This window comes from Lonchura striata, chromosome 4 (genome assembly GCF_050655825.1).
Source record: "Lonchura striata isolate lonStrDom1 chromosome 4, ASM5065582v1, whole genome shotgun sequence".
NCBI lineage: Eukaryota > Metazoa > Chordata > Aves > Passeriformes > Estrildidae > Lonchura > Lonchura striata.
The window spans coordinates 25553414-25577367 of record NC_140706.1 but is presented as its reverse complement, the minus strand read 5'-3'; the positions used below and the strand labels follow the sequence as shown (position 1 = coordinate 25577367).

The following is a 23954-nucleotide window of genomic DNA, read 5'->3' as shown; positions in this document are numbered from 1 at the left end:
AACATGTCTGTTTTCAAGTGAAAAATTTCTATTTTCTCCTTATTTTGCCCATATAAGGAGAAGAATTATTTAAGGAAAACTAGGAAAATTAACATAAATGTAAATTTTCTGGTTTACGTTGCTCAGTATTTCTCTAGAAATATTCTCCAAATTGTGAAATTAAAATTACTTACTACATTCTTTATTGTATCATCTAGAAGAACAAGTAGGTCATGTTTTCATAATGCAAACAGATTTTCTGGATAGCTCTTATCTAGAATTTGCTCCACAGTAGCTCTAAATTATAAATGTCAGCTACTTTATTGAAAATTAAAAATACCTCTCCTGATGTAATAACATCAACCCATTGAAAACTTAGTGTGAGCAAAATAGTAATCAAAATACCATTGTCACCCACATAAGATCAATTATTTTATTCATTATTCCTAATAGCATTATTTACCATTCATATTACAACAGCAAACCCTATTTGTATTTTCCTATGCACAAAACTCTTGCACTTGTGCATACACTAGAGGGCTTCCAGACTTTTTTAGAAGGTTAGTAGTGTTTTTTGGAAAATTAGAATTTTTTTTTTTTTAACTGAGAGAAATTACACATAAGCAAGCTGAGATGTTTGGATTGGTAGAGTGTCTTATTCATCAGCAACTAAGCCATGAGAAAATTTCCAACACAAAAAGGTGCCTCTCTTCTTTTTTTGTCTTTGCTAATTTGAGACACTCTCAAGATTAAAAAAAAAAAAAAAAAAAGGTAATTACAGTAATATAATTACAGTAATACGATTCAAAGTACAATTTGTTGCAGGAGCCATGAAGGTCACAGGTCACATGGTCATACAACTGCAGCACGAATTAGCAAAGTTTGAAAAGCTGGTAAATATGCAGAAGCTGTCCAGAACACTGACAATTGTGTCTAAAAATCTAGTTTTCAAATTAATACTTGAATAGTCAGCTTTGAGAGAAGTTGTCACTTTCATAGTATTTGTTTTGATATCTTTTGGAGAAGCCTATTACATTGTTATTTCCCATGGAAAAGACAAGAGCAGTAGGAAGTAGAGATGTGAAAAGCTGCTCCATATAATTTAGAGACCACAAAAAAGTCCAAAAAATCTGGCTAATACAATGTGCTTCCAAGCTGGACACAGACTGACAAGACTGAGAAAGACTTCTAAATCACAAGGCCATTTTGTGAGGAATTCCTGGAAGGAAGTTGGCTTTATTTGCCCCAAAGAGATTTAGTCAAAAAGCACTGCTGTGCCTCACTATGGATGTATTTGTATTCAAACTGTTTTTTCTTAGTCTGTCATAGTTACTTTCTCTTTATATGCCCTTGGTTGAAATAACCTCTGTCAGCAGAAAAAGAGTACTGCCAGTGTAACTTTCACCAACTGCTGTTTTAATTTAATTTCAAAATATGTTGTTATGATAAAAATAAAATCCATAGTAGCTGTAATAGTAGCTCTCAACACAGTTATATAATAAATACAGACCATGAAGTCCTTGTGTAGATGAGATGTTTGTAGTCAGTTGTTTATTATTTCAGGAATACTTTCTCCCCACTGCTATTATGACGTGATGGTACAACTTGCTATGCAGCATATTCCAGCATCTACTAATTGGTGTTTACTTCTAGGGTTAAGAGTTACCATACTCTACATACTGGGCATTTTCTTTTCTGTTTTATGATGTTCAAAGATTTCTGAAAAGCACTGACACATTCATACCATTCACTATTAATACTGAAATCTTAAGGTTAGGCTTGGAAAACAAGGGAATGTTTTGGCTTAGTTTTTCTACGTCTGCCCTAAAAGGGATTGCTAATTTTCTGTTGTTGTCATTTTGAATTCCAGACATTACAATAATTAGACCTGAACATTGTGAGTAAAATCCCAGTCCTGATGTGTTCCTGGTGTTCAGTTCACCTAGAATTTTTAAATATGAAGAAAGGTACATAGAAGGATAGAAATGGTGACAATAGATTTTTCCGTGTAAGATGGTATCAATAGAGAAGATAAAAATAACTTTCTGCATGTTCCTAAACATGACATAAGAAATAAAGGGTCTGAATTGTAGAAAGGAGAGTTAGGAGAATATTCATAATGTTCTTGTAGAATGGAAGATGAAGACTCCTCCCTCTCCAATCAAAGAAGCTTATGCAAGGAAGTGTTCCTTGGGGACCGGAGAGGAGAAGCAGGGTAGGTAGCTGCTTACAAAAGATGGTGACCAGTGTTACTCATGAGCAGAGTCCCAGCTACTGACTCCAGTTTGTCTTCTAGCTGTTGTTTTAGTGGGTATATGGCTCAAGCCAACTACAGGCTCCTTGGAGTACATAGGATGTCAATTTTCTAGTCTGAGCTATTCCTCTGCCTCTGTCCTGCAGAACACTGGGTGTGACACCAGCTCCTGTCTCTTCTGTTACCTCAGCCAGGCAGGTGTTGAGAGGTACATAGTACAGATGTTTTACAGATCTATCATATTAACTGATTTCAAGTAATGTGTACAATATCTTTTCATCTGCTACTTCCAAGTATGCTTGGAGTGTTTCCAACAATAGCACTTCCTCTCTCAAGATCTTACAGTGTAGCAGAGCTCTTTTGAATGCTCTCTTCAGTATTCTTTTGTCTGTGAAAGGCAGTACAAATTTCTGTGTATAAACTATGACTGTAAGCGGTGTTGAACCACAGGAATGTCTCTCAGAGCTATTGCTAGTTCTTCAATGCAGTCTGTGGGAAGGACAGGACTGCTACAGAAACCAGCAAGATGATTTTGAAATATCAGTGAGAAGTGAATTCAATAACATTTAAGAAAGTTCCTCTTGTTACATCTCTTACTGGAAAAAAGAGACATGATAGAGACAAGTATAAAGCTGTACACAGACTTTATCAACAGTATGCATGACACACTGTACTCCTTATGTCTCATGAATATTATATTTACTGAATAGGGACTGAGGGAAAGAACCAAAACTTCTCATGGTTTTATATATTCAAAATTTACAAGCAAAATTATTTGAGAAACAGATTTGTCATTTGGAAGGAATTATGATTACAGATTATGAACAGCAAATAGGTGATAAAGTATGTTATGCACATCAGTGCCATGTTCATTCAGCCTCACTATGAACTTCTCTGTCTCATCAGAATGTAAACATTAAATAGAGATAAATTACTTTCAATCCCCTTCAGCTGCAGCATATCACTATGACCATGATTATATGTAAGTGTCTACAAAAAATTTCAAGATTCCTAGTTTAATAATTAAAGTTCGCTGATTGATATTCATGTGTCAACCAATTTCACCTAAGTATGGGCTACCAGAAGGGGTAGTTTTGTCTTACCCCTCAGTCCCAACTACAAAGGTCACTTCTGTCAGAAGTGGTGCTCTGTTCACAGTGGAAATCTAACCCATGAAAAAAAAGAATGCAAAAATAAAATTACTTTTAATCTACATCAGCTGCAGTTTCATCCTGCAGCCCCAGGTGCCCTAGTGCAGGCATGAAGGTCAGGGAGAGGAAGCAGAGGAAGCAACAGGGACTAGGGGGCCAGTGAGGCCTGCCTCCTCCACAGCAACCCATGTTTAGCTCAGCATCATCTCAATTGAAGTCTCAGTGTTTGCACTGCATTTAAAAAATACCTTTACTTTAAGAAAGTAACTTTACTTTACCCTTTGTGTTGGTAAAATATGCAGTTACCCATTTATTTCTATTGACATACCTGTTTGTGGGACACTTATACTGGTGCTTGGATATTCTCCCCAACTGGATATACTTAGAGCAATGTAAAACGCTATCCTACTATATTATGTACACATTATTTATAGCAATTATTATATTATATATATATATATAAATATATAATTGTTACTATATTATTATGATAAAATGTATGTTACTATAATATTATTATAGTAACATATAATGGTTATTTCCTCTGGTTATTATTTCCCAATGTATTAATTATTGATATTCTTCCAAAATCAAAGGCAACAAATTGACTGATCTTAAAATGGGTTTCATTACTGTAGTTTAGCTTGTGTGTTATCTTTATAAGCAAATAAACCCCTCTACAAGTCATCAGCAATGTGGATAAAAAAAATGTGAAGTTTACGCTACACTTTTCTCTTATAAAATTGCTTCTTTCCTTGCTGCTCTGAAATCCTTGCCTATGTACTTACTGTTCTAAAAGTTTCCCTCCCTGATTTTGTGGTTATTTGAGAGCTTAACTTCAAGGGGTGGTGTGGGTTATTACTGCTCTGGTACAAAAGCATGAAAACCAGATATTTTTAAAGGTTAAGACTTGATGGCAGATCCAAATAATGCAGATCCAAACAAAGTCCAAACTGCCAAAGGCCAATTTTATATCCCCTACTTCACTGCAGTTGAACATGAGCTCCAAAACATGGATTTATAACCCAGCTGTGGTTTCCTTGAGCAGTCTGACTTTGCTTCTCATGGGCCAATAGGCTGGATCAAAAATATTACTTTTAAGCTACATATATGTGAAAAATGAAAAGTGAAATTCTTTATTCTTCAGACTGGGAAAATATTAGTTGCTTTGAAAATGTTCACTGGGATAGTGTCACATGGGATGGCAGTTTTCTATCCTCTGTTCTCTGTTCCTGTCATCATCCGTTACATCTTTGCTCTCTTCAATTTTTTCACTTATTTGATTTCTTTCAACCGAGTGGGACACTCAATACCTTTCTCTTTATTTCCCAGATTACTTCATTGCAAGTCTGGATCACCTTCCTATTTCTCCTGTTGTCTCTGGGTTTAAATTGTTGGAGCAGACGCTCCCCCTGGTGCTCTGTTTTGTAGCGCACAACGCCGTACAGTCAAAGTAGGTAAGTTTCCACTTAATTAACAAAGAAAAAAAAATTATAGGGGAATAAAGAAAATTAGTCTTGAATATATTTTTTTTAAATTTTAAATTTCATCTACTCTTTTAAACAGCAGCTTTGAATAATTTCCCCATAATAACACTGAATAAATTTTCTGAAAAGCTTACTCTACTAGCAGTAGCAAACCCTAAGGAAAATGGGAGGAATTTGAAAGTTTTCAGTCAGCAAAACCTGAAATCGGTTCTTCCCCATGTATTTATTCTCCAAAACTCCCATGCACCACATTATTCCCACACGGCCACGTGCCTTTCTGTGAAGTTGTGCTGCAGACTGATTTAACCAGCTTGGGTTTTTTACAAAGACTTTCTATCCACCACTTCGGACCTGTAGCTGCTTTGGTATTCGTACAGTCCAGTGTTACACCTACATATGCATAACTGACGGTAAATTAGCCTTGTGATTTCAGCGAAATCAAGTCTGCCTACAGGTGTAACAGTCTCTGTGCAGTTTTGTGACCTGCTATGACTTGAATTCTTACAGGTTTTCTCGTAAAAGCCATCAAGGCGATTTTAATTCTTTGCATTGACATTCAGTGAATTCAACACATGGGAAAGTCACGGCTAATGCAAAAACCTATTCCATAAACCTCCTCCACTATCTGGCTAGGATTTAAAAAATGAGCTCTTCACGGTAAACACTGTACAAGCAACACGGGCTTCTGCAGTCAGTGTTCCTCCTGACTTCCTCAATTTGATTTAATATCAGATACGGTGGCCGTTTTAAGTCTTGATCTTCCTTTCTTGCCACCAAGTGCAAAATTAACCTGTTAAGGGTCAAAAACCAAAGCTGCAACACAGGCAGAATGCAAAACCAGCTTGTTATTGCCTATAAAAGCTTGTAAAATCAGGGGGGCTGCGGCTTCATTCGCCGTCCGACCGAAGGTCGCACGCTGCGCGCCGAAGCGCCCCGGGCGGACGCGACGCGGGGCTGGGGCTCGAACCCGCGTTTGGGGCGGATGAGGGCGGGGGTTGGCGCGTGCGCATGCGCGCCGGCGGGGCGGTCGCGAGGCGGCCGGGCCGGGCCGGGCCGGGCCGGGAGATGGCGCGGGCGCTGGAGAAGCTCCCGTCGGGACGGGCGCTCCAGGTGGGCTCCCCGCGGCCCCGGGCGGGGCAGGCGGGCGGGCACCCGTGAGGGGGGCAGGGCCCGCCTCCCGCCGGGCCGCAGTGCCGCGGGACTGTCACTGGGATCCTGGGGCGGCCCGGGCGGTGCCGCGCGGCCCGGCGGTGCCGGGGCGCGGGTGGCTGAGGCCGCCTGGGCTCGGCGTCCCGGCAGGACTGCAGCTGTGCTCACAGCTGTCCATTCTGCACCTAAGTCCTGGCTGAATGTAAAGCACGTTGTGGTTTCTGTGCCAGTCCTCAGAACTGCCTTTAAGGGGGGAAGGGAGGACAGTTCACATTCAGGGAGTTCCTGTTCGGGGCTTTTTTGAACGGTGTCTGGGCTGCAGTCCCAGAAACATTGAGGCAGTCCCTCCCAGTGGAGGGAAGGTTGATAATTGAAGTGCTTGATCACTCTCATATGAAGTATGGATTAACCGTGAGAGAATTATAAATTATGTATCACATCGTTTCAGTTCCTTCATAAGATAGTTGATGGCATCTGTGGCCGTGCGTACCCTCGATACCAGGATTATGGCAATGTTTGGAGCTTGTCAGAGTGGATGCAGGTTTTAGAAGAAACTACAACGTATTTCAAAACTGCAGTTGGCAAAAATATGTCTGATGAAGAGGTAAGAGCTCATCACTGATTAGCCTTGACTTGGGGAGATCATGACCGGAGTGATTTGTTTTGTAGTTTGTTTAATCGTAAAATGTTTTAATAGGATTTGAATGGTAGTGGATTCAGCCTAAGTAGGTAAAAGGTAAGAAGCATCTAGAGGTACACTGCAGGACTTCTACAGCAAAAAGTTAAGTAGACGCTAATTTTTAAATATTTTTCTAATATCACAGGCTACTTGTTAAATTGGTATTTTGAGTATCCCCAGATTAAATCCTTGTCTATAATACTGCTCATTAACTATAAAACCAGTTCACTTTCTTGTTTGGTGCACTGAAGTGGTGTAAAATATTGACTGTATGTAAATAAATATTGTAAAAAATCTAAATGTGAATGGAGGACCATGTGGTACAGGGACTGTAATTCAGGACATTCCTATAGGTATGAACTTTGCAAAACCTTGTTGCATTATTAGAAATATTAATTCTCATCTCTTGCATATTGCTTGTATTTTGACCACCTGCTAGCAGCTGGGTTAAAGAAAGACACCTGTGTAACCTTGGGGACCTCCCTACATCAGTGTTTCTGTTTCAGCTGAGCTGATGTATTTAGCCTCTGCCCTGGTCCTGAGAAATTTGCAGACCTAAACCCGAGCTGTTTGGGTGTGTGATGATTTTTTGATTTCAGGGTGGCATGTGAGAAGGCTGATAAAAAACCTCTATTCTCTGGTGTCTTTTAATTTAAATGATTTTTTTTTTCCTCTGTGTGTTGCTGTGATAAACACTGACTCAACCAGCAAAGACAGAGAGCAGCCACAAAAGGCAGCTTAGATATTTTAGTTATTGCAGGTGGTACATATTAATTCTGTGGTTCATAGTGCAAGTAATCACAGTTTTAATTTTTATTTTTGTAGGCTGCTCAGCAGATAATGGAGTTAAGTTCAGATTATCAAGAAGCAATCACAAAATGTCTGAAAGGTAGAAAAGAAGAAATCAGGAATGCCCTAGTAGAAAATGTACATGCAATCTCTTCTGCCCAGCTGCAGGATTTTGACTGGCAGTTAAAGGTGAGAGTGTTTCCTTGATATTGTTTGAAAGAAATGTTCTGCAATAGAGAAGTAACTTGATACAGTCCCATTAGGCCTGCTCCCTGTGCAGAGTGGTTTGATTTTTGTAGGTAGTGCAAAAACACATCAAAGACTTGCCAGAAACTTGAAAATGTAAATTTTAAAAATTTGTTTTATTTTGTTTTCCCCTTTTTTTCTTTTAAAGCTGTTCAGGGAAACTTGGTGCTCTTCACATAGCACTTGAACACCTGAAAGTTTTGTATGCTGTTATGATTTTGAGGCCTGAATAAACAGTGCTTTTTCTCAAAGGAAGAAAAAATATATGCTTAATTTTAAGATGAGTTCACTGATTCAGGATAAGTTTTATTGACTTTCTTCAAATGTTTGTATTTTTGCAATGGACATTTAATAATTAGTTTGAAATAATGTATCATTAGACTTCCTGTTTTGGTAATAAACCTGTGATATTGGAGTTGCCGAAGTTAGGATGGTGGTTTGAGGTAATGAAGATCTTAAGCTCAATCAAAGACTTAAAAACATTACTTACACTGTTTATAATTTTGCTTAGACTGTGAGAGCTGTTAAACAGATTTGTAGAGCTGTTAAATAGTTTTCCATGTTTACAAGAGTGCTCGATAATTTCTGCAGCAAACAGCTTTGGAAATCAAAGAACAATGCCCAAAACAGACAAGTTTTTGCAAGAGCAGGTGTGGCATCATAATGTACTTTAGATGAACTGTTACTGGGCTTGATCTCCTGCTAAGTGCATTTACTGCTGACAAAAATATGGACATATGTGAACTCTTGTATTTTGTTTGTAGCTTCTTTTAAATTTTTCATCTACAGAAATTTTTGAATTTCTTTCTATTTTGTGATGCAGTTTCTGGTGCATGTCTGAACTATTATTTTGCTTACAACCACTTTTTTTCCCCTTTGAGCTGTAATAATTTTTTACTTCGCTTGCCATTATTGAACTCTACTGTATTCTGTTCTCTAAAGATAAGTCTGTACAATACTAACCTATAGTACTGTCAACTGATCTTTGATTTTAATGCATTTTAAAAGCCTTATCTATGCCAGAGTATTGTAGTCAATAAAAAAGAAAGCACAAATGGCATGTAACCTGCATCAATGTTTGTCTAATAGGATATCTGACAATATGTTTGATCAGCTGCAGTGTTGAAAAATGCATAAATGTCTCCTCCTTCTCCCAACAAGCCCATTCTGTAAGACCCTTCTTGCTGATTAGAAGACCTATTTGAATATGGTAATTTTGGAATCTTAAGTAATTAATTAAGAGCCATGATCAAATGTATCCTTTGTTTTCACCTAGAATACCAAAGTGTGGTAGCCCAGAATTTTAACAAATTGGTTTTGGCAGGTGTATATGACACTTTGAAGTCTGTGAAGAGGGTGATCTTTATTCAATATATTTTTGATACTAACAAACAAAAATCCCAATATTGGAGGAAAAAAAACCCTTAAAACAGCAGAGATGACTCCTTTGAAGTTAATTTTGTCCTGCTTATGTTTGTTCTGGTATCACAAGTACAGATGTGATAGTATGAAAGACTAACAATTTAATGGCTCCACCTTATACTTCATTGGTTTTGTGTCAATCTGCATAGCTTGCTCTCTCCAGTGATAAGATCTCCATGCTGCAAATGCCACTCCTCAATCTTGATTTGGATGTGAGAGAGAATGGTGAGATTAAGCCAGTTTCCATAGAGATGAATAAGGAAGAGTTGCAGAACCTAATAAATGCACTAGAAGCTGCTAATAAGGTAACTTTTACTGATTAATCTTTTGTTCCTGACTTGTTAGATACTGATTTATTTTTAGCAGAATTCATAGAATCAGAATAGTTTGGATTGAAAAGGATCTGTAAAGGTTGTCTAGTCTAAGCTCACTGCCATGAGCAGGGGCATTGTTGACTAGGTCAGGTTGCTCAGAACTACTGCTCCAGCCTGACTGAGGGGTGGGGCATCTGTGTCCAGAGTTTCACCACACTAATTTTAAAGTATTTCTCCCTAATAACTAGACTAAATCTAATTAATTTAATATGATTACCCTTATCCTATGCTGAAAGATTGGTGAGAACACCCATGTTTCCCTCACCTTCACAAAATGTCTGTGTCTGGGAGAGTTATTTGGTTCATATTAAGTCCTTTAATTTCCATGGCATAGTGAATCAGGAAGAAAGTTAAAAAGATTACGGTGTAGTGACCCAAGAAGAGAATTTCAAGTGAAGCTATAAGACTTCTGAGACACTGAAGGGTCTCAGATTTCTTAATAGAAAAGGCTAAGGAAAATGATGGTTTGAAGAAAATAGTGTTTACATGAAATTATAGCCCTTAAGAGCTTTCACAGCTTGCTTCCTTGTGGATTTTCCTCCGTGCAAATGAAATAAAAATAGTACATGAGCAAGGATTCTTCCAGGACAGACTTCAGTGTTCACATGCTCTTTCTTCTGCTTGAGGGAAGCTGTGGGATGTGGTCATCTCTCCATACTTCTGTGAGCACACGAGGAGGAATTAACTTTAGAATTGGTCCCTTGGCTCTGGTTTGTGCAGAAGGAATCTTACTGGACCTGGATTTGCTATTCTACTTTTTGATTACAGGCAGCTGAAGAATGGTTTGAGTGCAGTAAAGGGTAAAGAAAGTTATTTTAAGTGATAGTTTTGTGAGATTGTAAAAGAGAGTTGAGAGAGGAATGATGTGTTGTCCAAAGGAAAGATGCTTATTCAGTTGCATGTTACACCAAAACAGAAAGCAAAAGGCTTCTTTTCATAGGCTACTTAAATTTTGTTCTTAACCAGCTTTAATCTCATTCCTTTTCTCCTTTTTGAAGGTTGTCTTACAACTGAAATGATGGAATTCAGGTCAACAATATCTGCTGGTGGTGGCTCCCTGAATGATTTGGGGAAAAATGTGTTTGCTGCAAAGTGGAAAGGTTCTGGTGCTGTAAAATACTGAAGTCAGAAGAGTGTTATGACCAAATGAACTACTAATCCTTCAATAAATATAATAAGTTCTTGTATCTATTTGACCAAAAATATGAAAATCTAATGTACAGTTGCTTTTAGTACTAAAGATTTATAGACATTTGGAAGAAAATTACTTACAACATGTGCCATATTTGTTTTGGTAAAATTTTGGCAGTGACTGCACTGGTGCCTGGTAAAACTAAGGCATCTTGCTGGTATTGTATGTTACCTTATCTAAAGTGCCATGCTAATAAAGAACGAGAGAGCATTTGTAGCATTAATGTATTTAAACTTGTAAATATGGTAAATAAACACCTAACTGTATGTGAATAATTGTAGTAGGCTGTTTTTTGATTTATGAATCACTGAACTCATTCTTTTTAGATGTTGGGGAAAATCACCTTTAAAAAAAAGCCAGTGTAGAATGAAAGAACAGTTGAGGTTGGATGTGAGCTCTTTGAGGTTGTCTTGTCCAGCTTCATTCCTCAAACATGGCAACCTAGAGCAGGATGTCCAGGCCTGTCTCCTGAATATTTCCCCGTGATTGAGGCACCACAATTTCTCTAGGCACCCTGTTTGGTGCTCAGAAGTTGTAGAAAAAGCACTGCAGCTTTATTCAGAGTAAAGTTGTAGTTTTTAGCTTAGTTTTTGTATCTTAGTTGGTAGCTGTTCAGTTAAAAATATTAATGTTTTCAGAAGGGGGTGCAGTGCTGGAGAGGAGCTGACCTATATAGACTATGAGAAAGATATTCCTAGCTCACTTAATACAGAAGATAGTTGGTAAATTCTACTCTAAACTTTTCTGGAACCAGATGGAGTTTTGATTGTAGTATGTAACAAAAGTTAAAAGCAGTAACACTAGGGAAGAGTACACCAGAAATCTTACTGTTTTTACTATTTATTAGACCATTTTTCCATACATGAAGAGCAAATGATCTGTAATGCTTACATGAATGCAGATGTGTGGTTCTCATTATGTGCATGTGTGTGTCTTAGGCAAGTCTTGTATAAAAAATAAGGAATATAATTGAATACTTTATTCCAAGTTTTGAAATGAGGATCTTGAGTTTATTCCACTGTATTTTGTTGTGCCATGGGTTTTCATATATGCAAAGTTGCATACATTAATATAAAATAATGGACTTCAGAATACTGGTCACAGAAGAGGACAAGAATCTCTTGTAGAAAGGCTTCTATAAAAAGGATTTTAATGGGTTTAATAAATAGGAAACATAAATATATTCTCTTTTATTTGTTCCTGATACATTTAATCAGATATACATGTTCAGTGTCAGCAATTGAAGAATGAAGAAGTGTGGAGAAGTGGGTAAAGAGTTGTAAAGATGAAAGAGTGGAAGATGTGTCTTACTGAAAGGAGTGCAACCTCTAACAGATATGGCTTGATCATAGTCCTGAATTTCCATAAGCAACAAATTTCATAATGGATCAAATAACAGATAAAGGCTTTGTATAAATTATTCAAAATTCAAATCAGGTTGGAATTGATCATTGTTTAATTTTATTAAAAATCTGGAAAGAGTTACTGCAGGTTGTCCAGCAGCATGTTAGGAGGACACTGTTTTTTTTAATTGTGAGTGTAAGGAATAAATGTACCAAATCTCTTTATTTTATTTACAGGTATATTTGTGGTGACTATGCTTTTTCCTTTCTTCTAGATCTAGTTGCTTTATAGGAGAATATGGCCTTATGTGTTAAAATGCTCCATGTATTGTATGATGCATGTCTGAAGGTATAACTTGTTCATCTGATGGGCATGTATTGCTGAATGGCTTTCCTAGAGAAAAGAGGCTTTGTTTTTTGTTTTATTGTTGCCGTGCTGTTTTTTATCATTTAGGACAAAAGGACTGGAAACTTTTATTTATAGTTGCAGATTTAATAACAGCAATTTATTTTGTAAAAGAGTAAACTATCATTTGGGATGTCTTTGGGATGTCATTTGGATAGAAGAAACTTGTGTGCTGATGTACTCATACAGTTTATAGATGTACTGTGAAACAAAAAGCCCCATACCTAGAAAGGCTGTACTTCAGTGAAAGGTGTATATTTAAAACAAATTTTTACATTTTTACTGTGTTGCTGAAGTGAACTTTTGTGTTGCTACCGCTTACTTTTCAAGATCAACCATTCAGAAATACAAAATAGTGGTATTTTCTCAACAAAAAAAGGCCACAAATAATAACTTCAATTTTTATTTACAAACAATGAAACTTCTTTTGCAGAATCTGCTACAGACACTACTTCCAGTATTTGTGACTTTTTCTTAATAGTAGCCTTAAGTGTTTACATAGCTTCATTTAAAACATTACCACTTATGTAATAATGGATTTCTAATTACAAGTATGTAGTGGTGTTCAGTCTGTAGTATCATCTTATATTTGTCTGTCCTTTACTGCAGCACTGAACAGAAAAGGCTGAAAAAAATCTTTTTTCAGTGTTTTTTTGCTTTAACAGGAAGACAGGTTTCTGATAGTGCTGTTGTTGACAGAAATAAATGTGCAATGAGATGCTTTTTTAATAGGTGTTAGACTTTATTGAAAATCTGAGTATTTTTAATATAACCATCAAAATTATATTTTTAATAGGGGGCATAACAGCACAGTGTGACTGGCTAGAGGGGGACAGGAGCTCCAGTTGACAAGCAGTTGAGAAGTAGCAACTAAAACACAGCATTGCATTTGAAATGTGCATCTTGACCTTACATCTCTACAGGTAAATGTAAGGCAATAATGGCCTCCAGCAGATGGCAAGGAAAAGGACCAGAAAAAATGGAGAGCAGAGCTTGCCCTTTGTACTGTCTTTCAGATTTTTTTTTATCTCTTGCTCAGAGAATTAGGTACTTCTGGAACAAGCAAGGTCTCCTGTTGTGACAGATAGGGCTTTTGTGGAGACTGTACCAGACCAGATTAATGAAAAAGCTAGAGCTTTCACAAGACCCATTATACTGGTGTCATCTTCAGCTACACTTTGCTGAATGCAGGTAGATGTGGGTGGGTAGCAAACAGGACAAACCTGCACAGGACAAAAGCATACCAAGCTCATGGCCAGGAGCACATCTTGAGGAGAGTTTATGGTGTGAGGAGCCCCACTGACAAAGAAACTTGGGCCTGTAGCTAAGAATTAGGCCAAAGGTGTGAGAGTTTAAAGAGACCCTATTAGCATTAAAGAACTGAATTTTGTCCTTGTTTTTCTGCTCTATTTGCCTGTATCTGTATTTTCCTGCATTCTTCCATGTGTGAGCTCAATCTAGTTAACTGGCTACAGCATATGGGTTACTTTTGGAGTTTGCACATCCCACCACACTAACTGGTAAGTATTGTTCCTAGGAGATGCTGCCCCTTTGGCCCAGTTCTAGAACAGGGGTTCCTATTCTCCCAGTCCTTACCTGGCAGAACAGCTCTCTTCTGGGTCCTGCAGTAGCATGGGCAGAAAGCCCCCCAACTAACCATCATAAATATGTTCTAGAAATCTCTCTGGTTTTGCAATTACTAAGGAGAGATCTCTTGAGTATGTAATATACACCAGAAATAAAACTTTGCACAGGGCGCTTTTTGAAGCAAAAACTAATGAAATCAGTACCTACAATACAATAGACACACTGTAGGAAGTTTTAATTTCACCACCTAAAAAGCACAGAAATTCACACTGCATAAACAGATGTGCAATTTGAATCAGAAAATCAGCATATCTTGATACAAAATATAAAAGTGAATTATAAAAATAATGTTACTTGCCCTCTGCTTATGTTCATTGCACTTTTCTTTGTTTCACAGAAATCTTTCCTTGGTTTCAGAAAACCTTTTTTTTTTTTTATATCAACCATGTCAGCTTTGATCTTGGTATGCTAAAGGACCAGAACTGCATATGAACAGCAAACTGTCAGTATGGAATTGACTATTGTTATAAAACTGCTTTTGCAACAAAGCAATTATATATTTCAGGAAGCTGTTTTTAAAAGATCTAAATAAGTCTGTAGAACTTCTGAGTTCTGAAGCAAGCCTTTTTGATGGGAAACATGTTGAGACATAACTATGCTTTCTTCTGAAAGGTGGTTTTAAGAACCAGTAACACCCTGTCCTGAAATATGCACATTTTGCTATCATTTTAATTTGTGAATTAATATTTATAATACAGTATCAGCAGTCAAGGGATTTTTACTCTTCTAGTACTAAAGAATGCTTTCATAAGCATAAGCTTTCATAAGTGCATCAAGATACTCCATAATGTTTTTTTTACTTCTTTAAATCAACCTCAATTACATTTAGTAGTATACACTCCTTCCTCTGCAAAATTTTAGTTCATACCTGCTTTAGCCCTTAATCAGAAAGACCAAATGACTCCCACCAAAACCTGGAAAAGGAGTAAAATATCATGAAGATTCATTCTTTGGACTTTTGCAGACCTTTGTGGAGAGTGCTACATAGAGAAGTATATTTTTAAGCATTAGGTTATTCAGCTAGTTTAGCTAATAGAGTAATAAAATGCACTGGAAGATGTGGGGATTTTTCTAACTAGGAGCTGCTGCAGGTCCACAGGGACTGCTCTGGTGATGGACTATCTGTGGGGAAGGATTCCTAGCATCATATAGATTAAATAAATTTTTTGTGGCCTGCAGTAATTTTTTTGGGGGAGGGTGAAGGCAGAGGTTTCAGATCTGTCGTATTTCTGTTGATATTGTTTTAAATGGGAGCCAGAGCAATGTTGGATCATCTAATGAGAACTGCTATTTACTTCTTTTGTAAAACCCAATTCTGAATTCTTTATCTATGCCAAAGTCTCATTCAGCTTTCTTGAAATGATGATTTGCCTGATTATTTCAGAATGTTAGCTATAGTGTACAACATTCAAAGGTTCTTCTGAAAATCTAAAAAAATACCAGGTAATATATTGTCAGCTAGATCAAAACAGCAAATGACATTTCAGAGATAGGAACAAGGAGACTGGTATGTTCACAGATGTGAAGGAGATGGCTGATGTTCTCACTGAAAGGCATGATCTGCTAAAGGAAACCATCTTTATTACTTTTCTGGCAGTGTGATTGATTTTGTACTTTTGCATGAGACTGTGCAGGTACAGAGAGCCAGGGATGAGTTAAAAGAAATTGGTCAGAGATGATCTCTAGCAATATGATATGCTTCTGCTGCCATATAATTATTTTAGTTCCTCACTGGTATTGATAATCAAATGCAATTGGACTTTGCCAAAAAAGAAAAAAAAAAAAAAAAAAAAGAAAGTAAAAGAGTGAGTTCCAGGCCATTTCTTAGATTGGCCCCAGCATGAGACAAGAAGGGATGTTTTTATAATTTTTTGGAATTTAAGATTACTTACAAAATCATTGAGAAATACACATGTCAAGGAGCAAACAACATCGTTAGAGTTAATTCTGTGCTCCAAGGCAGCCAGTAGACCAAAGTCAAATGGTGTTGTTTTAAGAAATGCCAGCTTTTTTATTTGTCACTTAATTCTTTCAGCCTGCGCATATACATTTTGGCATTATTGCATGCTGAAATTCATTATTCTTGTGTAATCTCTTGCCTTCCTTGGGCTGCAGGGTGATTGGTTGCCCAAGGAGGTAGGAGGAAATGATGCACAGTCACAGATGTGGGGAGGTTATGCTTTGTAATAAAGAAACTAGTTTTAAAGAATTTTTTTACATAACAGATATAATCCAGCTTTTTTTTTACTAATACTCCCAAGGACGTGTTAGCAATGCATCCTCAATATGTGAGAATTCACAGGAACAGGCTCCTTGGTGATGGGAAACATGGCCCTCAGGCCCTAGGTTCCTTTCCTCATGATTTATGTCAAGAAATCTTCCACTTCCAGTACAAAGGGAAGGAACATTTCCTGTAAGGGTGAACTACGTGGACAAGCAGATATTCTGAAATTGCAATCTCTGTGCTGTTCAGTGGTAGCATAAAGCAATGTAATGTCAAAAATATTCCTGTTTCACTGAAAAGACTGTTTTTTGTGCCTAATAAGGCTGGAGTTCATCAAGCTTCTTTCTGCCAGCGAGGAGGGGTGGATTAATTTGAGCTTTGTCCTCTGCTGAGCTAGCTGCTTTGTTGCAACTTGTAGGAATGTAGGATCTCAGTTGCTTACTGTTCTTTTCGCTTTTGGTTGAAATCAATTCTCAATGGTTTAAATATTGTTGGGAGACTCTCAGGTAGGCACACAAATATACATGCTCAGGGACAGTAGAAACTCAATGCCTCAGGAAACTGAGCCAAAACCAACTTCCAGCAGAAATTGCATGAGAGCTGCACAGACTGCATGGGCATTTAGCTGAAACCTAATTAGCAATAGGACCTTACCTGTGCTGATCTTGAAGTCTGGTTCCTCAGGGTAGGGAAACTACTGAAGTTCAGCTGAGAGGAAACTAAGCATTACAGCATTATTCACCTTTATTACGTAAAGCCAGCCAAGTTACTCCAACTTATTGATGGGAAGAGATAGTGTTTCTTTTGCGCTCCATAATTTGTAGCTCCAGATGGCATGTACCTGGGTAACCCATAAATGGGATCATTTTGCTATGCCATGCCACTAATAAACACTGACTTTTCCTTGCTGTCAAGTATTGGTCTCAGGTGAGAAATGTTTTCCTCTGCATTTTTCTATAGAAGTAGTTTACCTACAGTTAGTTGCTCTTGCCTCTGTATATGATGGGTTATTAGTCCCTGCTGACAAACTTTGCACCAAGAGCTGGCAGCTGTTTCCAAACTCAAGGTCGTAGCTTCCAACTCTTGATGCAGACAGGCCTTGGTGTGTGCTGCTCAAAATGGACTGTGGGGCTGGGATTTGGATAGGAATGTGTTCAGTGTCTCTGGGGGCAGAAAAGTAGATCCTTCTATTTTGGAACATGCTGTTCTTAAGGAGTTTTGCCTGTGCCCTTTGTTGATGGCTTTTACTCTGCTCCACAAAATTTTTTTTTGGCTTGGAACTGTACAATGTAACTGATTTTAGTCCATGTACCTATAAGAAAAATATGTGTATGCAGCTGTTAGGGGCCTGCAAAAGAAATGCTGAAGACCAGTAAAGCTGATCTATGCCCTTGTAATCAAAAACAAAGGATCCTTTTTGTTTAAACCTAAAGTCTTTTTTTGATGTCATGTTGGATGTTGGCTCTTCTAAAACATTCACTGCAGCTGTAAGGAGAGGTTGCAGTATCTCTTCACTACTGGATCAGCTGGACTTAATTACTTACCTGAGGTCTGTATGTGAATATCTTTGGGAAACTAGGTAATGCAAACCATGAATCACTGATGGTTGTTATATTTTACAATACAAATCTGCAGAATGCATTACTTTCTTTGAATTATTTTCTTTGAATTAAGTTTTGTGTAAGTACAAAGCAGGCAAATTCAATGGCTCATGGACTTACTCTGTTAAGTCTCATGCCAGTTCAAAGAATTCTAAACTATTTAATGGTATATGTGTTTACAATGAACAGCACATATTGTTCTACCGCTGTCTCCCTCCTGGTGCTATTTTTTGCAGTTTTGGAAAGTTCAGTTCACAAGACTTCCTTATGTTCTCTGTATTCTTTATTTTACAATACCAAAATAATACTGTTCGTTTCCACTGACATATTCTTGATATAAACATTACTTAACTGTAATTACTTAACTGTAATCATCAAACTGTCCCAAGTGAGATTCTTATTTAAAAATTATTTTGAGTTGTTTCAAGGAGTGGGTAGACATACATAGCCTATTCAGAAGAGCCATTTGTCTGAATTAATATTTGTCCTAAATCACCTCAATTGTACTTAGTGGCTGATTAATCTTGTAAGATTGTGCAACTCTGTAGTAGACTGGAGGTTAAAGGTTGTAGCAGCAGAGACCACCATTGTGTTCCACAGAACTTGGGATGAGACCGGGGCTTTGGAGGCCACAAAAAAATGGATAGTTTCAAAGACTCCCTTGGATTAGCAATGCCAAATTCCTGTTTTGCAGCCTTATAACTTTTGTAGTGAGTAAATTAAACCTATTCCCTTTCTTCTTTGGTGATTCTCTGGTTCTACCTCATTCTACAGAAGCCTGCTGCGCAAATAAAGGGAAGGGGCTGCAGGCCCTGGTCTGTGAGAAGGTTCAATTTGCACAATGTGACAAACCATAACATGTAGGAGGGTTTAATTTATTATTATGTTCTGATTAAAGAGATTGCAATGCCACTTGGCAATAAGGTCATCAGCTGTCCTTATTGCCAGGCAATGAGGAACTACTGAAGAAGTTTTCCACACTGCTTTTTTATTTGTATCCTCAGCAATGTTTCTTTCTGTACCAGCTTCCATTGATAACACCACCTCAGTACCTACATAGACTCCGTTGACTTGTATATCTTGACTCTCCTAAAGTATGAAACACTTGTAATACAAAAAAAAAGTTAACTGATAATTTTTTCAATAAAATGCTATGCTAGGCAATATAGTGTCATTGCTGTTAGGAAACAATTGGAAATAGAGAAGGAAAATTGATGTAATATAGATATAAGATGACTGACCTATTGGTTCTCAGTTGCATGGCTGTTGGTAGCGCTTTGCCTGTGGCTCCTTGGCAGGAGTTGTGTCAGGCAATAGGCAGCCAGGTAAGAAGAGGCAGCTCCTCAGGAGGAGTACACCTGGCATTGCCAGTGTGCCATAAGACTCAGCTGCATCTCCTGGTTCTCAGTGGAATAACGAAATCTGAAGGAAACTGTGCAAAAATTTCCTCAGATCTGTTCCCAGAGATCTACCAACTTTTGGGAGTATGTTGCAATTGCCAACCACATGAAATGTGGCATTAAGAAAAATCTTGGCCTGGGGTATCCCACAGAGTTGCTTCAAGGAAACAACATGTGTTGTGTGTTTTTAATACAAAATTACGTATGGCACAACTGTTCTCATAAATATTGACTTTGCTGCTTTGTGGAAATAACTGAATTCCACTGAGATGTAATCAGCTGATTCCTTGCTTGGATACTCAGTGGGATTTCCCTCTGCTGTCCTTTATTTCTTTTGAAGATGTCTGTCTATGAAAAAGTTATTTGACCTCTCCTTGAGTGATACTTCTCAAACACACTATGGAAATACTTCCCAGTAAAGCTATTAGGTTTGAAGTGAAGCATGGTGCAATAGTTATAATCCTTTAAACTGTAATTTCTTCAAATTTCTCTACACTCTAAATGGGGAAAGACAGTGACATAGATACTACTAGTAGTTTAACTGTGTTGTTTGGAAGCATGCTAGTGTGAGCTGCCAATATGTGATAAGAAATACAGTGGGACAAATTTCCACTTTAAAAAAAAAATCAATTTGGCACAGAAAGGTCATGGGTGATGCATAAACTTTGTAAAAATCAAGATAGAGCAATTTTTCTCAAAATGCTCCTAATGAGCTGATCTGAACTGTTCTGATCTAAATATTGCTACCCTGGATTTGTGTTGGGTTGTTGTTTCTTTTAAAAAGCTTAAATCTAGACATGTTCTATGGTGGAGTATCTTATGTTGAACATGGAACGTTACAGCTACTGCAGTTCTTCAGTTAATGGAATTGAGAAGCAAAAGAAACAAGTCTTATTATGTTAGTGTGTGGTAACATTATTGCATATCTTAGTGGACATAATACAGCCAGTAAACAACATTAAAAAGAATAAACATGATGGGAAAGACCATTCTGGACCACTTGTCTATCAGGTAAACATCAGTCAAATCAGGTATTTTGATGCTGATCTGGGATGCCCTCCTGCGTAAATGTCCTTTTTTATGGAGCCTGTGCCTGTCCAGAGCACTCCTGTTGTAGAGGTCTCTGCTGGAAGTGGCTCTTCTGTACTGCGGGCTGGCACTGTCGCACGTGTACGTGGTGGCTCGGGGGTCATGGAGGCTCGTGAGCACCTCTGAGCTGCAAATGTTATTTCGTAGTTCAAGTGGTCCCAGAAGCATGTTCCCATGGGCATCCACCTGTGTCAAGGGAGGAATGGGGATTAGACAAGCTCCTCAGCCAGCCCAAGGTGTTTCCCAGATGGCCCTTGTGGCTCAGGGTGCTCCTGGGGCTGCAGTGACAGTCCTGTCTGGTACAGCATTCACAAAAGTGAAAAGATAGTGAATACACTTTCCTGACTAGTGTGAAATTAGCTATTCAACATCTAAGCACCTTCCATCCTTACTTGGCTCCTTGGTCTTGTAATTCAGTTAATTATCTCATCCTCTTTGAAGTAAGACTTTTGTAATTTTATCTTTTACTTGGACCACCGCCTTTATGAAATACTGATTTTTAAAGTCTGGTGACTGGCACATGCAGCTTTCACATACTCAAGATGAAAAGAAAATGTTGCTGTCACTGCCCATTTTAAACAGTTTTTGACTGTTTTAGTGCTGCAGGTTAGTTTCTAAAAATTTTTACCAATGGGTTCATCATATGAAGAGTATGTAGATACACATGTATTTTATCAGTTATTGTAAAATACTTGTGGTGAGAATTGAGTTTGGGCAATTACTATATTACAGGGATGAAATCATAGTACATTAACTTGTTTGTATGCAGATAGAATAATCTATTTTATTAAACGAAAACTTATATTCAGTTGCCTTTTTATGTATTAGTACCAGAAGCAGCTGTTTCAAATATGTTTGTCCCTTTATTTGTGTTATTAGTCAAAGCACTGTTTTAAATACCTAAGCAAAGAACTGGAAATTGCAACCAGTATGTACATGTTTGGCACAAACAATTATATATATGTAAATATTAAATATTTTTTTATCATTGTCTTCTCGTGTATGAGTGTAATTAACCATTAATTGCTGCATTGCTGTGAAGTGTTCTCGTTTTCCTGAATCTTTAGTTTTCTACATGTAGTAAAATCTCTTTTGAAAGGTTTTTGTGCTATTTCCAGGTTAAGTTCTGGTTTATCCACAAATACTTAATAGATGTTTCAAATTCACAGATATTTAAACATCCATTGTAGCTCATATGAGAGAAATATACATCTGGCCTCTTAAATTAAACTTCGAGGTCTTCACCTTGAAGCTTGAATATAAATGTTGTTTTCAGTAAACTGTGGTATTGGACCTATCCCAAATTTGTAACAAACTTGATCATGTCTGTGGATGCTTTTATATCAGTGAGTAATTCATTAATTATAGACAATATCTAGTTTTGTGAAGCACCATTGATATTCAGGGCTTTGTTTGTACTCTGAGCTTTACATTTTTAGTAAGACATAGCAGAGCTAGGAAATTATATAATAATCTACAGCAGATTTGAAGTATGTGCAAGAAAAAATTCCAAACAAAACACACAGGGAAACCTAGTTTTTGTGGGTTGGTGCAAAAGACAGATGGGACTAAATAAAGTTTCAGTTCCACCTGGCAATGGGGAAGATGTTCCTTCCCATCATCAGGAGAAATCTTTACATCATTAATGACAGCATATTTGCATTGTGCCAGACTAAGCACTTACTGACTGAAAGCAAAGCAGTGAAGGGACTATTTGTACAAAAGCCACACAAGAGAACCGTGGGGTAAAAAACTTTCTAAGTGAAGTAATAAATCATCACAGATAGAAAATGCACTATTCTGGTTTAGAAATTGATTCTGAATGTGCTGAAATGAGCATTCAGTGGTAACACCCCAATTCCCACCACTGTTTTGGTGGGAAAAGCTCACATGTTCTGGGTTAGAAAGGTCAGCTTGTCACAAATCAGCATGGTGTTTCAAATGTTTGCTTGAGATATGGGCTAGCCAGTTCATAGTTTTTAGGTCAGTTCTTCAAATTTTAAGAAGGAAGATTTAAGCTAGGGTCTCCTGCTCTCCAGAGGACTGGTGTAACTATGGGACTAATTATTTACTCTGAAGATCTGACATGTTTTCTGTGAAAAAAAAACAAACCCCAGTTATCTCAGGGTTGTCTCTGTATAAAAAGAGGGTTTTTTTTTTTTAATTCTCAGAAGTTTTGATAGGTCATTATTTTCAGTTTTATGAAATAGCTCTTTGAGTTGTCTTTGATTACATAATCTAATGTGGAAGTTAATTGATTTCAGTGTTACAATAATAGTAACAATAATGCAAGCATTATTAAGCAGTTATTAAGACTTTCCTTTTGGGAAGAAAGCTTGTAGCTGCCTACATCTGAAGTGATTCAGAGGGATCTTTCTTAAACTAATATATCCTGACAATTTGTTATGAAGTAAACAGTGCCTGAATTCCTGCTCTAAGCATTCTGGATGAACCTGTTATTTTTAAAATTAATTTTAATTTAAACCATTTTAGGCAAGACGATTTGTATGTCATGAAGCAAGTTGGTCTTTGAATTGCAGTCTTTGCAATTCAGAGCCAAGAGCTTTACACTGATCTTGACTAAATTAGCTCATGGAAGTATAAAAGCTTTTCTTATCTACCTGGTCAAATGCTCTGTGCAATTTCCCACATAGTTATAAACCCTTTCAGTATATTTTGAAGCTCACTGCAAAGCATTAAGACTTGTGCAGCTGATCTTCTGCTGCTAAACCAACAACTGTGCTGAAATCATTCTCCTTAGATGAACTTGGTTAATTTAAATCTAATTGTAATACTATCTTCTTACCTTTACTAATTCCCACACTAACTCACACCTCCAGCCAAGGTGTGACCACCCCTCACTGGGCATGTGCTCCATATTTTATTGACTCTTAAGAGTGAAGTGAGAGAATTCTACACCAATCAGTAACAAAGGTGTGTATGACTAGAGTCACTCAAGTTCCATGTAAATGTAAAGGAACAGGATACAAAGCAGTTGAGAATGGGAAAAATTCAGGGAAGACTCCATTGTAACTACTGGCATTGGTTGATGGGGTGAACCTGTCTTCTACCCCACAGGGATGCCTACTGGGTAAGAATCACTCTGCGTGGGCTGAATACTTTCACTGGGGATTAGAGTTTGTCTGTATATTGCTTTAAAAAAGGTCTTGCAGTCAGATGCTATCACTGGCAATTCTTGAACCTTAACCTGTCACCATTTTTTATTAATAAACAGTGATATTCCATAGCTGTTAGTGCAAGTCCTTCCCAGGTGCTGGCTGTTACTGGCAGTAGGTAACATCAATAAAGAGGAAGACCCACTAAGGGGTCATAAACTGGGAAGACCTGCTGAGGAATCTTCCTTAGGCTGTCCCTAAGTCAGTCAAATCAGCCTGTGATCCAGCAGTTCAGTGAAGGATCCCCCTGACAGGATGCGACAGACCGAGCTCAGTTTTCCTGGGCTACTGACAAGCACTAAAGGTTGAATTAATGTCCTCACACTAAGGGGGATGAAACCCCCTT

At 37.7% G+C, this 23954-nt stretch overlaps 2 protein-coding genes across 2 annotated transcripts in view; one reads left to right on the top strand and one right to left on the bottom strand.

Annotated features, from left to right (window-relative positions):
- Positions 1 to 5891: 5891 nt before the first annotated feature.
- On the top strand, positions 5892 to 10997 carry COMMD8 (COMM domain containing 8). The gene is made up of 5 exons (XM_021556029.3): positions 5892 to 5981; positions 6469 to 6624; positions 7525 to 7677; positions 9306 to 9461; positions 10529 to 10997. Exons 1-5 carry the CDS (start codon positions 5937 to 5939, stop codon positions 10547 to 10549), a joined length of 531 nt encoding a protein of 176 aa, XP_021411704.2. The 5' UTR covers positions 5892 to 5936; the 3' UTR covers positions 10550 to 10997.
- Positions 10998 to 12860: 1863 nt separating this feature from the next.
- The window catches only part of GABRB1 (gamma-aminobutyric acid type A receptor subunit beta1), a 115293-nt gene continuing 104199 nt past the window's right edge, over positions 12861 to 23954 (bottom strand). Inside the window, exon 9 of the mRNA XM_031504751.3 lies at positions 12861 to 20618. Within this exon, the coding sequence (XP_031360611.2) occupies positions 20271 to 20618 (348 nt within the window). The 3' untranslated portion in view covers positions 12861 to 20270. The remainder of the gene's footprint in view (positions 20619 to 23954) is intronic.

Excerpts from the sequence above, each read along its gene's own strand:
- COMMD8 (XM_021556029.3), top strand. The coding sequence starts at position 5,937 with ATGGCGCGGGCGCTGGAGAAGCTCCCGTCGGGACGGGCGCTCCAG. Across the intron at positions 5,982-6,468 it reads CGTCGGGACGGGCGCTCCAG|TTCCTTCATAAGATAGTTGA; the intron begins GTGGGCTCCCCG and ends ACATCGTTTCAG. Across the intron at positions 6,625-7,524 it reads AAAATATGTCTGATGAAGAG|GCTGCTCAGCAGATAATGGA; the intron begins GTAAGAGCTCAT and ends TTATTTTTGTAG.